Here is a 15089-nt window from a genome sequence, read left to right as displayed (position 1 = left end):
CCCTTATGGGGTAATTACGGGTTGCGGGGAGCCTGGGGCTTACAGGGATAGAATGACACAATATGTGAAAGACCTTTGGAACCAACTTAAAGTGTTAAAGGACCGAGGGAAACAACAACAGCAAATCGCTGATCAGAGAGAGCCAGGGGGAAAGGGGATAGTTCTTCCACAGCCCGGTGACCAAGTTATGGCGAGGGTGCTGCCAGAAAGGCCGGGGTTAGGACCACAGACGGTACTCTTAACCAATGAGTCTGTGTACAGACTCGGCGAGGCAGCCAGTGGAAACAATGGACCTAGGTTAAAGCATACGACTCACCCTCTTGTTGCTCCCACAGACAGAATGGGGAACCAAGTGTACCCAGTAACCATGTAATTACAGAGAACCTAAGAGAGGAACACCAGCCAGCCATGCCAGACCCGACCACAGCTGATGAAAACATACCCGGAGAAAACGCAAAGGCAGAAAACGCTGAGAGCGTGGCAGAAGACACTGAGAGCATGTTGGAAAACCATGAATAGCCTGCTAAAGTGTGATGATGATGGTACTCTGTAAAGAAGGCTGGTTGCTGAAGGTAGATGATTAATTTTATAGCATAGTATAGAAATTTATTGGGAAATAGACGGGGAGGGACTTTTGAGTTAAAGCAGAGACGGCAAGTTCCACCACTTCGATGGCATTTCAGACTGCACACGGCATCTGAAAGCAGTCACCCCCAGTCTAAGGAGCTGGGCCCTTTTCAGCAGTTGAGCCAGTGATCGACGGAACAGTTCGGAAGGGGGTGCCACCGGGGAGCGGTCCTTACAGACGTTTACATACAGGCCACCCCAACCCCTTCCTGTTCATTGATGAGAGAGCCTGTGGGTGCTCCTGGAAGGAGAGTTTCAGTGACCAGAGGAATGAAGACAAAGGAATGTGACTAAGTTGCAGTCAGCCTATAAGGAAAGAGCGACAGGCACACAAAAGGAGCCGCATTTCTAAAGACTTGGAACAGCCTCTCTGCTTAACATTTGGTAGGTAGCGATTAGGTAATGCTAGGATAGATAGAGGTACATAAGATTGGGGGGGAATTTCGAAACAGGGTATTTTTTGCTGCCCTATTTGAGCAGATCCTCCTAGGTTGGCCTTTCCTGATACAAATTTAATTTTTGTCCAGGATGGCCAAGAGGAGTGACTGTTAAGAGTGAGTTTTTTTGGGATTTGTTTACACTTAAATGACTTTGGCCACCAGACTTCTATTTGACAAAGTACTGTAGATTGAGTCCACAACAATGCGTTTCCTAAAATGGTGTGAATACCAGATGCTTCTGGTACCATAGTTTGACCTGATGCTGTAGTTTTGAAGACAGTACTATCTATACATTATAAATATTAATTGTCTTCTATGTTAGCATGTGAAATGCCAAATAAGTGTATTGTGGATTTAACTGCATTCCTAAAGGCTGTGGATACCAACCCAGACATGTTGGCGTCGGAAGGAAAGGATGGTGTGATATTTTGTATGTAGCTTCAATAGGAAACATTGTCTGTAACTTTTTAAGTAGCGACTGCCTTTGTGTTTAGCATATAAATGTCGAGCCCACATTGGGCGAGCAGACCTTTCTGCTGAAAGCGTCTCCGTCTGTATGATGCCTGCTTGTTGTGTGGAATAAAGAAGCTGCTTTGTATCTACCAATGACTCTGTCTCTCTGGTGATTTCATCCACGCTACAACAAGGATGTTGCCCTGGGATGCAGCATTTCAAATAAGAGGAGAGACTAGAACGATTTGAATGGAAGAAGGTGGAGGTGGTGGTCCTCACAGGTGTAGTTGCAGGTTAAGGGTGTCACAAAAATATTCAAAGGGATCTTGACAGGAAACTTCTTCACTCCGAGGGTGGTACAAGTGTGGAACGAGCTGCCAGTAGAAGTGGTGGGTGTGGGTTCAATTTCAACATTTAAGAGAAATTTGGATAAGTAGATGGATGGGAGGGGAATGGGAGGGCTGTGGTCCAGGTACACGTTAATAGAACTAGTCAGAATAACAGTTCAGCATAGACTAGATGGGCTAAGGGGCCTGTTTCTGTGCTCTCACACTCTATGACTTTATGAAAGACATAGACAGGGTAGATTGTAGGAATTTTTTCTCCCTAGCAGTGATATCTAAAATTAGAGGGTACAGAGAGGGGATCTGAGGACTAACTTTTTCACGTAGAGCTTTATCAGGATGTGGAACACACTGTGTGAGTGGCTAGTGCTAGTATAGACTCTCACAACACTTTAAATGATACCCACAGTAGTGAGGAGTTATTATTGTGGACATTTGTACATTTACATATTCTATGGGCTGATGGTCAAAGTTCACTTTTATTTGCAGTGATGGTCAATTTGAAGCAACACCTCCCGCCAATCTCCTCCTAACAACAGAGGTTAAAACAAAAACTCTCCCTTCCTCAATGTGCTAATGTTGACCCTCGGCTACATTACTGAAAACAATTCCATCCACCTCATCAGAAAAAAAATAAAAATATTAGGAAGTGTACCAGCAATTTCAATTAAGGAAAGGTTGAAAAGGTTAAGACGGTTCTTCCCGGAAAAAGGGAGATTAAAAAGAAAATCCCTTGGTAAACAGGTTAACAATCCAAGGGTAAAGATTTGGAAATATGTCATATGTCTTAGACCTGAAGAAAGCAGGATGATGAAGTTGAGTGTGATAACAAATCAGCTACGATAGAATGGCAGACTTGATGGGCCAAATGGCCCAATTCTGAACATATTCCAAGGTAGAGTAGTAAATATTTTTCACTCAGCAGGTCCTGGAATTGTCAATCTAAAAATATGGTGAAATATGGGACATTGTTAGGATGCAGATCTGAGCTGAGAAGTGGCAGATGGAGTTTAGCCCAGATAAGTGTGAAGTGGTTCATTTTGGTAGGTCAAATTTGAAGACAGAATATAATATTAATGATAAGATTCTTGGCAGTATGGAGGATCAGCGAGATCTTGGGGTTTGTGTCCATAGGACACTCAAAGCTGCTGCGCAGGTTGACAATGTCATTAAGAAGGCACATGGTGTGTTGGCATTCATCAACCGTGGGACTGAGTTCAAGAGCCGTGAGGTAATGCTACAGGTATACAAGACTTTGGTCAGATTCCACTTGGAATACTGTGTTCAGTTCTGGTCACCTCACTACAGGAAGGACGTGGAAACTATAGAAAGGGTGCAGAGGAGACTTACAAGGATGTTGCCCGGATTGGAGAGCATATCTTATGAGAAAAGGCTAAGTGAACTCAGCCTTTTCTCCTTGGAGCGACGGAGGATGAGAGGTGACCTGATAGAGGTGTATAAGATGATGAGAGGCATTGATCGTGTGGATAGTCAGAGGCTTTTGCCCAGTGCTGAAATGGATAGCATGAGAGGGCACAGTTTTAAGGTGCTTGGAAGTAGCTACAGAGGGGATGTAAGGGGTATGTTTTTCACAGGGTGGTGGGAGCATGGAATTCACTGCCAGCGACAGTGGTGGTGGTGGATACAATAGGGTCTTTTAAGACACTCTTAGACAGGTATCTGGAGCATAGAAAAATAGAGGGCTATGCGCTAGGGTAATTCTATGCAGTTTCTAGAGTAGGTTACATGGTCAGCACAACATTGTGGAAAGAATGTGTAATGTGCTGTAGATTTCTCTGTATACAGGATTGGAAATAACTGTAGAAGAAAAAACATCCTAACTTTTAAAGATATAGCAAAAAAAAAACGAAAAGCTTGAAAAAGTTTGTCCTATGTCGTAGACAGCCATGACAGAGTAGAGCAATATGGCTCTTAGGCCCAACCAGTCCACACTGATCATGCTGTCCACCAGCTAGTCCAAATGTCTTTTTGTGCAGCTCATACCCCTCCAAGCCCCATTCCTCCATATTCCTATCAAAATGCAAATACTGTTGTACCTGGCTGTTCCTCTGGCACCTCATTCTACATAGTCACTACTCCCTGCATGAAAGAGTTACTCCTCGGGTGTCTTTTAATCTTTCCCCTCTCACATCAAACCAATGCCCCCTAGTTTTGACTCCACCTTTGGGGAAAGAAAAACTTTATCCACTGTATCTATGCTTCTCAATTTCAAACACTTATATAAGGTTGTCCCTCATTTTCCTACTTCCCAAGGAATAAAGACCTAGCCTAGCCAATATCTTCCTCTAGTCCTGGCAACATCCTCATAAATCTTCTCAGTATTCTTTCCAATTTAACCATGTCTTTCCTATGACCAAAACTGTACACAATACTTCAAGTGCTGCCCCACCAACAACTTATACAACTGCAACATCACTCAATGGCCCTGACTGATGAAGGCTAGAGCGCTCAATGCCTTTTTAACCTGGCTGCCCATAACACCATTTTAAATTAACTATGCACTTGTATTCTGTACTGCACTACTATTCATAGTTTGTTAAAACATTTACTGCCTTATTTTTTAAAGAGACACAGCAAAGTAACAGGCCCTTCCGTCCCAACATGTTTGTACTGCCCAGTACACCCAGGTGACCATTATCTACCCTTTTGGTTACCTCTTCAAAAAAATCTAAAGATTTGTCAAAAATGATTTCCCATGCACAAAGCCTTGCCGACTCCAAAGCAAATCCTGTCCCTCAGGATGTGCTCCAGTAACTTCCCCCACTGTCACCAGCTGATCAGCCTGGCTTGTCCTTGCTATCATCCTGAAACAATGGAATAATGCCTTCCAGTTTTCAGGAACTTCAGTAGTGGCTGATGATGAAGCAAGGACCTCTGCAGTTTCTTCTCTAGCCTCCCACAAAATCCAAGGATGCACTCAGAGATTTATACACCTTAATGCACTGTAAGGCTTCAAATATCTTCTCCCTGGTAATATAAATGTTCTCCAAAACATCTTGAAATGTTCCCCTTATCTCATGAACAACCATGAATTTCTACTCAATAAACACCAAGGAGAAATATTCGTTAAAAATCCCACTCATCTCTTATGTCTTGAGACACGGGAGGCCCTGCTGATCTGCTGGGAATCTAGCCATCCCTTTACTCAAAATATCTACAGATTCTCTTGGGATTTTCCTTACCCTTACCTATCAGATCCACCTCATGCCCTACAAAATCTCTCTCTTAAGGATATTCTTAATCTTATTATAGTCATCAAGGGATTCACTTCTCCCCGACCTCCTAACCCAAGGCTTCAAGAAATGGTTTCACAAGTAGACTGAACATCTGAACTGGAACATAAGTGTAAGCCTGTTGAACAGTTGAGAAACAGTACCAGAAAACCTAATGATAGCCTTTGCTCTCAGCTCATTCAGGCCAAGTGGCTTCAGCAGTGCTGCCATTTCCATCCAGTCAGCTGCTTGGGCTACTTCAGCAGAAGGGTACTTCTCCAGAAACTCCCACAGTGCAGGAACAGCCTTCTTGCCTAGTATGAGGAAAGAACTCATGTCAGTCTCATCTCAAATTAAGATTAAGATTCTGAAATACTATTCCAATACTTTCTTAAGCATCTAACATTGTCATTAAGACAAAGAAAAGCAGGTTGTAAACAGGATCAATCTCCCATTTTTCTTCGGAAGTAACTCAGATCCATTATACATAACAACTATTTGTGACTGATAAGCTCTGGCAACCTCTGGGCAGTTTTGTCTGCTGTATTTGCATCAATTGAGATGGTAGGTTAAGGTCAGTCAAAAATCTGTATTAGCTGGTGATTTATCACACTACTCCACGTTAGCCTGAACAGGAAGTAAAGATTTTGATGAAGGTAGAACAGTGAATGTAATGTATTTGGATTTCAGTAAAGCATTCAGTAAGGTTCCTCATGCAAGGAGGCATGGGATCCAAGACCTTGTTTTGTGGATCCAGAATTGGCTTGGCCACAGAAGGCAAAGGATGGTTGTAAATGGTTCGTATTCTGCATAGAGGTAGATGACCAGTGATGTTCTGCAGGGATCTGTTCTGGTACCCCTCCCCTTTGTGATTTTTAGAAATGACCTGGATGAAGAAGTAGAAAGGTGGGTTAGTAAGTTTGCTGATGACACAAAGGCCGGGGGTGTTGTGAATAGTCTGGAGGGTTGTCACAGGACATTGATAGGATGCAAAAATGGGCTGAGAAGTAGCAGACGGAGTTCAACTCAGATAAGTGCGAAGTGGTTCATTTTGGAAGGTCAAATTTGAAGGCAGAATACAATATTAACGTTAAGACTCAGCAGTGTGTAAGATCAGAGAAATCTTGGAGTCCATGTCTATAGGGCACTCAAAGCTGCTGCGCAGGTTGACAGTGTTGTTAAGAAGGCGTATGGTGTGTTGGCATTCATCAACTGTGGGACTGAGTTCAAGAGATGAGAGGTATTGTTACAGCTATACAAGACCTCGGTCAGACCCCACTACTGTGTTCAGTTCTAGTCACCTCACTACAGGAAGGATGTGGATACTATAGAAAGAGTGCAGAGGAGATTTACAAGGATATTGCTAGATTGGAGAGCATGTACCACGAAATAGGTTGAGTGAACTTGGTCTTTTCACCTTGGAGAGATGGAGGATGAGAAGTGACTTGCTAGAGGTGTATAAGATGATGAGAGGCATTGATTGTGTGGATAGCCAGAGGCATTGATTGTGTGGATAGCCAGAGGCTTTTTCCCAGGGCTGAAATGCCTAACATGAGGGGGCATAGTTTTAAGGTGCTTGGAAGTAGGTACAGAGGGGATGTCAGGTGCAGGTTTTTCCACACAGAGAGCGGTGGGTGCGTGGAGTGCTCTGTTGGCGATGGTGGTGGAGGCGAATACAATACAGCCTTTTAAGAGACTCTTTGATAAGTACATGGAGCTTAGAAAAATAGAGAGCTATTCACTAGGGGAATTCTGGTCAGTTTCTAGAGTAGGTTACATGGTTGGCACAAGTTGTGGCCGAAGGGCCTGTAATGTGCTGTAGATGTCTAAATCATCCTCTTTAACACCATGAAATAATTGTCACCAATATTAGTTAAAACAAAAGGATTAGTAAGAGTTTCATATTAATAGACAAATTGGTAAATTTTATTTTATAGCACAGTAATTTTTACATTTTGGGTGCAGTTATTTGCCATTAAGTTCGCACAAAATGTTGGAGGTGGTGGTCAGCCATTCTTCTTCCAGCACCTCTTCCGATCTTATGTATGGAATTTGATTTTCACAATATGATCAGTTCTACAATGGAGAAACCAAACACAGATCGGCTGATTGCTTTGTAGAGCAATCAAAGCTCAGTCCACTCGAATGACTCTGAGAATCCAAGTCTGAACCACTTGCTGCCAGCTCCTTATTCTTTTATGTCATGCATTCAACAAAGACAAACTCACCAGAGGTTCTGTTAAGAAAAATAGTTGCAACAAGAAGCTTCCAAGGATCATGAAAGAGTGTCTCCTGGATAAGTTTAAAAGGTGATCGAGGAGGAGTCCACTTGACAAAAGCTTTGCGCCGTGGAGGACTAGAAGCTTTAAAAAGAAAAATGCACAAAATGCAGTTCACATGAATAGCTAGTCCCATTTCACATCACAGATCAAACTCTCATCTGAATAACGGTGCTCCACATACCTTCTTTGGCATACTTCCCAGAAAAGTATGGACTGCTTTTCCTCCGTTCTACCTTCCTTTTTACTGTTAAGAGAAAAAAATATCATTGACTCTGCAGATGCAATGACAGACAAATACTAATGGCAGGCAAAATACTCCTTTAATTTAAGAGAAATATAATTTAAAAGAATATTCTAAATCAGAAGTGATAGTGACAAAAAGATTATCTTTTTGAGTCGCTACTTGCTCTTTCCACCTAGTTGACCATTCACCCACAAACCTGTGACCCCAGCTTCCACCAAAGAGCAAATAAAAAAAAACTGCTGCAGGAATTCAGTAGGTCAGGCAATGGACAATCAATGTTTTGGGTCCAGATGATAAGTCTTATCCTGATATGTCAACTGTCCATTTCTCTCTAGATTCCAGCATCTGCAGTCTAATCTGTTTCCACTCTTAAAACAGAAAGAGACAAAATAAATTTTTGGGCCATTTGTTGTAGAAAAATGAACAAACTTCTAACTGTTGTTTAAGTGCCTATGGTCTACCAGTCCTCCAGTACGGAAGAAGTAGGAGCAGCCCAATCAGCCCTTTGGGTCTGCTGCACCATTCAGTCAGAACATGGCTGATTCCATATGTCAACACCACTTTCCCACTCTCTCTTATAGTTTAAATGTTTGTCAATCTCTGCTTTAAACAAATACAATGACTTTGAACCAATATTATCTCTGGATTACAGATTTTACTACCCTCCGAGAAAAAATAATCCTCTTTATCTGAAACAGGCAATCTTTACTCTGAAGTTATGGCCCCTAGTTTTAGATACACACCAGGGGAAGACCATCTTAGCTTACACCGTCAATTCCCTTCAGAACCTTAAGTTTCAGTAGAGTCACCTCATTCTAACCAACTCCCTCCAATGCATGTACATCTTTCCTTAAAAATATCTGCATGTCATACTTCAGGTAGTTTCACCAGCACCCTGTAAGATGCACAAAAATCTTTTTTTACACTCCACACACATTACCCAGAAAACCAACATTTCAGTGGTCTTCATATTTGCTGTATCTGAATGCACTTGGAACCCCAGCTCCCTTTGATCATTCATTTCATTCCATTTCAATAATTTGTCACAGATGACAAATCCCCTCAAAACTACCCAGTAAACCCCAAGACCCAGGCCTCAATACTCACTTGTGCAATTGGATCCTGGATTTTCTCACTTGCAGACCTCAGTCAGTTCAGATTAGTAAAAACATCTCCTCCACAATCTCTATTCAGCAAACGAGCACCACAGGAGTGTGTCCTTAGCCCCCTGCTCTCCTTGCTTTAAACCTATGACTGTGTGGCTAAGTATAGCTCCAACACCATATACAAGTTTGCTGATGACACCACTGCTGTAGGGTGTAAAAAAAAATGGTGATGAATCAGCACACAGAAGGAAGACAAAAAATTTGACTAAGTGGTGTCATAACAACAGCCTCTAACTCAATGTCAGCAAGACCAAGGAACTGATTGTGGACTTCGGGAGAGGGAAACCAGAGGTCCATGAGCCAGTATTCATCAGAGGATCAGTAGTGGAGAGGGTCAGTAACTTCAAGTTCCTGGGTGTCACTATCTCAGAGGACCTGTCCTAGACCCATCATCTAAATGTAATTGTAAAGAAGGCACAAGCAGTACCTCTACTTTCTTAGGAGTCTGCGGAGATTTGCTATATCATCAAAAACCTTGACAAATTTCCAGAGATGTGTGGTGGAAAGTGTACTGACTGGCTGCACTACAGCCTGGTGTGGGAACACCAATACCTCTGAGTGGAAAATCCTACAAAAGGTAGTGGATTCTGCCCAGTACATCATGGGTAAACCCCTCCCAACAATTGAGCACATCTACATGAAACATTGCTGTAAAAAAACTAGCATACGTCATCAAAGATCCTCACCACCCAGTTCATGGTCTGTTCTCACTGCTGCCATCAGGTGGAAGGTACAGGTGCCTTAAGACTCACACTACCAGATTCTAGAACAGTTACTACCCCTCAACTATCATGCCCTGAACAAAAGAACACTTGTTCTATTTCTGGCGTTCCCATGACCAGTAAGGATTTTTTATCTTATTTCATACATTCGTTATTTATTGCTATTTAATTATAGTTGCATTTGCACAGTTTGTTGTTCACTGATCCTGTTTACAGTTACTGTTCTATAGATTCGCTAGGTATGCCCACAGGAAAAGAAAAGAATCTCAGGGTTGTGGTGACATAAAACCATAAGACCATAAGACAAAGGAGCAGAAGTAGGCCATTCAGCCCATCGAGTCTGCTCCGCCATTTTATCATGAGCTGATCCATTTTATCCTATTTAGTCCCACTGCTCCGCCTTCTCACCATAATCTTTGATGCCCTGGCTACTCAGATACCTATCAATTTCTGCCTTAAATACACCCAATGACTTGGCCTCCACTGCTGCCCGTGGCAACAAATTCCATAGATTCACCACCCTCTGACTAAAAAATATTTTTCGCATTTCTGTTCTGAAAGGGCGCCCTTCAATCCTGAAGTCATGCCCTCTCGTACTAAACTCCCCCATCATGGGAAACAACTTTGCCACATCCACTCTATCCATGCCTTTTAACATTCGAAATGTTTCTATGAGGTCTCCCCTCATTCTTCTAAACTCCAAGGAATACAGCCCAAGAGCGGACAAACGTTCCTCATATGTTAACCCTCTCATTCCCGGAATCATTCTAGTGAATCTTCTCTGTATCCTCTCCAACGTCAGCACATCCTTTCTTAAATAAGGAGACCAAAACTGCCCACAGTACTCCAAGTGAGGTCTCACCAGCGCCTTATAGAGCCTCAACATCACATCCCTGCTCCTATACTCTATTCCTCTAGAAACGAATGCCAACATTGCATTCGCCTTCTTCACTACCGACTCAACCTGGAGGTTAACTTTAAGGGAATCCTGTACGAGGACTCCCAAGTCCCGTTGCATCTCAGAACTTTGAATTCTTTCCCCATTTAAATAATAGTCTGCCCGTTTATTTTTTCTGCCAAAGTGCATAACCATACACTTTCCAATATTGTACTTCATTTGCCACTTCTCTGCCCATTCTTCCAATCTATCCAAGTCTCTCTGCAGACTCTCCGTTTCCTCAGCACTACCGGCCCCTCCACCTATCTCCGTATCGTCAGCAAACTTAGCCACAAAGCCATCTATTCCATAATCCAAATCGTTGACGTACAATGTAAAAAGAAGCGGCCCCAACACTGATCCCTGTGGAACACCACTGGTAACCGGCAGCCGACCAAAATAGGATCCCTTTATTCCCACTCTCTGTTTCCTGCCAATCAGCCAACGCTCTATCCACGTATGTAACTTTCCTGTAATTCCATGGGCTCTTATCTTGTTAAGCAGCCTCATGTGTGGCACCTTGTCAAAGGCCTTCTGAAAATCCAAATATACAACATCCACTGCATCTCCCTTGTCTAGCCTACTGGTAATTTCCTCTCCCTTATCCGGGCATTTCCCTTCCCTCTCTTGACAGTAACCCAGTTTTCTGACATGTATGTACTCTGATAATAAATTTTACTTTCAACTTTGAATAGTTCAGGCCATTTGTTCACTGTGGTATCTCAATGATTGCCAATCCAAAAAAGATCTATTTATCTTTGCTCTATTCTCTGTTGACTAGTCACAACCCTGTCATAACTCGGATCTCCCTTGGTTTCCTGCATATCTAAAAATCCAAGAGTTGTTATAGCACAGAAACAGGGCCTTTGGCCCATGATGTTGTGCCAATCATGATGCCAATTGACACTAATCCTATTTGCTTGCATGTGGTCTACTCCCTGCCTGTTCATGGACATGTCTAAATGCCTCTTAAAATCATCCTTCCTTTCACCTGGTAGTTCATTCCAGGCCTAATACTCCAAATGTGGCCTAACCTAAAAAATGACTTCCAAACTTTTCTACTCAATGTCCTGACTGAAGAAGGCAAGTATGCCAAATCCCCTTTTTCACCCCCTACAGCCTCCTTTCACTGATTTTCCTCATCCTCTTAACTCCATTCATTTATAACTCATGCAGGTCACCCACTGGCTCTCCCACACCCTTCCTTATTTGGATGTCACCCTACTCCCACCTGGTTCTAGTTCATTTTCCCTTTATCTCTTCCCTAATTGTTCCCATTATCACCTTCCTTACTAACCAGATTCTGCGTTGGATAGCCTTTGTGTTCCTGCTTTTCATACTCCAGCTTCTGTCTGTCTCCACCTTTACTCATTCCTCTCCACATATGGCTTCATCTGCATCTCTTTCTTTTGTCCATTTTCTATCTATCATCCACTTACTTGAATCCCCAACGCCACTACTCCCCCTCCACCCCCTCCATCCCCTTATCCTTCAATGCTCCTCAGTCCACCAATCACACCTGGCCCATCTCAACCATCCCCATCTCCTCTCTCTGTTCTTCACCCTGATGCAGAGCCTCAATTGACAATTCCTTTACTTTTTAGATGTTGCTCAACCCACTGCAACCCATTGTTACCTTTGATGTTGTTTCAGAAAGACAAAAAATAAATAGGACATTTCATTGTGGCAATAGCAAATACTTCATTTCCTTTAAATACCTTGTGTTTTAAACAATGTAAACCGGTCCTCATCAGAAACCTTTGTACTTCTGTCCAAGTCTGAGTTTGAGTGGCATGCTTGTGAATGGCTCATGTCAGGTAACATGCTGATATCCACATCAATCTTCTCACTTAGCAGTGACTGAAAGTTGGAAATATCAGAGGCACAGTTGTCAGTTTCATCTTCATGTACTTCCAGCATGCCCTTGTGTTCAAATGGTTGTTGGTTGGGAAGCAGTATTTTGCTCTCTACTGCTTGCTGACAGGACTTCCTGCTGCTGGTCTTCTTGTCATCCTTTGAGTTTGTTTTTAGTTCTTCACCCTCCTTTTCTTCAGAAGATGGACACAATTTCTGTTCCACTCCTGCAGATAATCCACTTCTAGAACTCCTCCTAAGTCTGATCAAGCTTTGTGGTTTTATACGCATTTGACATTTCCGCTTTGAAGCGTTTTTAACTTCCACCTGAGGTCTTTGGACCAAATGGCAGGAAGCTTCAGTTTCAGGCCTCTCCCCCTCTTCAGCATTTTGTGACACAGGTGAGGAAGCCTGTGGAACATTATTAGCCAATGTTTTGATATCCTGTGACTTCCTTTTCCGAAGGGTCTTTGCACGTTTAGTGGGCTTACTCTTTTGCTGAACGTTACTTCGCCAATAAAAGGTGAAGTTAAAATCTTTGGCTTTCAAACATGCTTCTCCAACGTTCTGTCTGAAGTAATTTTCTAGTTCCCTCGAAGATCGGAATCTCTTCCCTTCTGGACTATTACGAAGTATGAGAAGAAATAATGACAAAACCAAGCAGTTACTTCACCAAATTCTCTTCTATTCAAATTACAAAAATCTACTCAATTTTCCACAGCAAAATGCACAGGAATGTGATGAAAAGAGAGTGTTAATACCTCTCCACAGATGCTGGTTGACTGCTGAGTATACCCAGCATTTACTGTTGGATATTCCCCATGTATTTGCAGCATTTGCAGTTTTTGTCAGTAAGTTATGGCAAACTTATAAATATGAACTTTTAAATGACAGACATTAGTTAAACATGACTCACAGAGAAAATTGCAAAAGAGAAACCACAGTTCTTAAATAGCTTATATTTTGAAATGATTCACTTAAAAATATTCAAATAAGATTAGAGGCTAAAATATCATATACTTCAAGAACTTTTAAACCCTGTAAAATTGACATTCAAGTAAATAAACGATGCAGTTTTTGAGCCAGAATGTTTGCGAACACCCTAACTTAGTCTACTATTAAAGATACCTTAAGCGACAAAGAGAGAGCACAAAAGAGCATGAGACAGTGCATATGACCCACTTAGTTGTGCTGAATGATGAGCCCTCCAACTGCATATTTTTGGGATATCTTACATCAGGACTAGATGGTGAGCTCCCAAATCTGCTCCAACTCAACTGATTTCCTTTGATTACTCTAATCAGAGGTAGCTACAGAACAATGCAGCCTATGGATTAGGTTTGAATTACTGATAGCAATGCATTAATTTCCATGTTAAATTACTCACAGGAGTGTGATGGAATAGTCTCCACTGCCTTGATGGCTGCTTCTGACAATTGAGAAGCTCGATACCATACAGCACACAGCAGCCTACTTGATAGGCACCCCATTCACAATTCACTCACTTCACCAAACAACACAGAAGCAATAGTAGTTTGTATCATCTCCAGGATGCACTACAGCAACTCATCAAGATTCCTTAGACAGCACAACCTCCACCAGCTAGAAATGCATAGAACACCACCACTTGCAAGTTGCCCTCCAAACCTCTGACTTAGAAATATATCACCATTTGTTCACTGATGCTGGGTCAATGTCCTGGAACCCTCTTGCTGACAGCATTGACACCTAAACCCCAAGGACTGCAAAGGCAGCTTACTGCTACCTTCTCAAAGGCAATTAAGGGCAGGCAATTAAATGCTGACGCAGTCTGTAAAGCCCACATCCCTTGAATGAATTAAAAAATATACCCTCTGGATGACACTTTTCCCATCTAATTGCTCACCTCAGGTTTTAAACATTTCTGTTAAGGGGAAGGGCTCTGCAATACCATCCTATCAAGGACCCAATAATTTTGCATACCTGCATCAGGTTCTCCCCTTGCTCCCAACTGTCAATAGCAATAGCCTCCTCTGCTCTAAGGAAGACAAGCCCAGCCTAAGCTTCTCCTCCATAAACATTTTATCCCATAGCCTCTCCAGCATCCTTCCTATAGTATAGTGACTAGAACCGCACCATCTCTGGCCTAATTAACATTATAAAGTTGTACCAAACCTCCCGGCTCTTACATTCCAAGTCATAACTACAAAAGGACAGCCTCCTGCTTCCCTTCTTTACCACACTATTTACATGAGCCATCACCTTTAGGGATCTATGGACTTTATAGCAAGGTCTCTCTGTTCTTCAATACTCCCTAAGGATTACCATTCATCATACATTCTACCTCACTAGATCTCCCAAAATACATACAGTATATCATCTCACATCAATCAGAATTATAATCCACCTGCCATTGTTCCACCCAATTCATCAGATGGCCAGTATCATTCTGTGATTATTTTCTCATTATCAACAAGTTTTAGTCTCCAGTAGCTGGCTGGGAGCAATAAAGTGCAAACATGGATTTTGCTTTCTTTTAATTGTCTGTGAAGTAATGGTAATATCAAAGAAACCTGATATCCCAAACTGTAGGATCGTATTGGGAAATGAAATCCTGAAACAAGTTCACAACTTCAAGTACCTTGGATCATGGTACATCTGATGGCAAATGCGAAACAGACATAAAAGCAAGAATCGCAATGGCAAGAACAGCATTTACAGAAATGAGAAACATCCTAACAAAAAGAAAATAGCAATTGACATCCGCCTTAGAACTCTCAGCTGCTACATTCTTCCTATATTGATGTA

At 42.2% G+C, this 15089-nt stretch overlaps 1 protein-coding gene across 2 annotated transcripts in view; it reads right to left on the bottom strand.

The window, feature by feature from the left end:
* Positions 1 to 15089, bottom strand: part of mbd4 (methyl-CpG binding domain protein 4) — a 28320-nt gene that overhangs the window by 11664 nt on the left and 1567 nt on the right. For both annotated transcript variants that reach the window (XM_063067748.1, XM_063067747.1), the window contains exons 3-6: positions 12167 to 12924; positions 7561 to 7623; positions 7326 to 7460; positions 5262 to 5411 (exon numbers count right to left, since the gene is read on the bottom strand). In XM_063067748.1, coding sequence (XP_062923818.1) covers positions 5262 to 5411; positions 7326 to 7460; positions 7561 to 7623; positions 12167 to 12924 — 1106 coding nt within the window. The remainder of the gene's footprint in view (positions 1 to 5261; positions 5412 to 7325; positions 7461 to 7560; positions 7624 to 12166; positions 12925 to 15089) is intronic.

Source organism: Mobula hypostoma, chromosome 15 (assembly GCF_963921235.1).
Source record: "Mobula hypostoma chromosome 15, sMobHyp1.1, whole genome shotgun sequence".
NCBI lineage: Eukaryota > Metazoa > Chordata > Chondrichthyes > Myliobatiformes > Myliobatidae > Mobula > Mobula hypostoma.
Note: the sequence above shows the minus strand (reverse complement) of the source record. Positions and strands in the feature narration are given on the sequence as shown.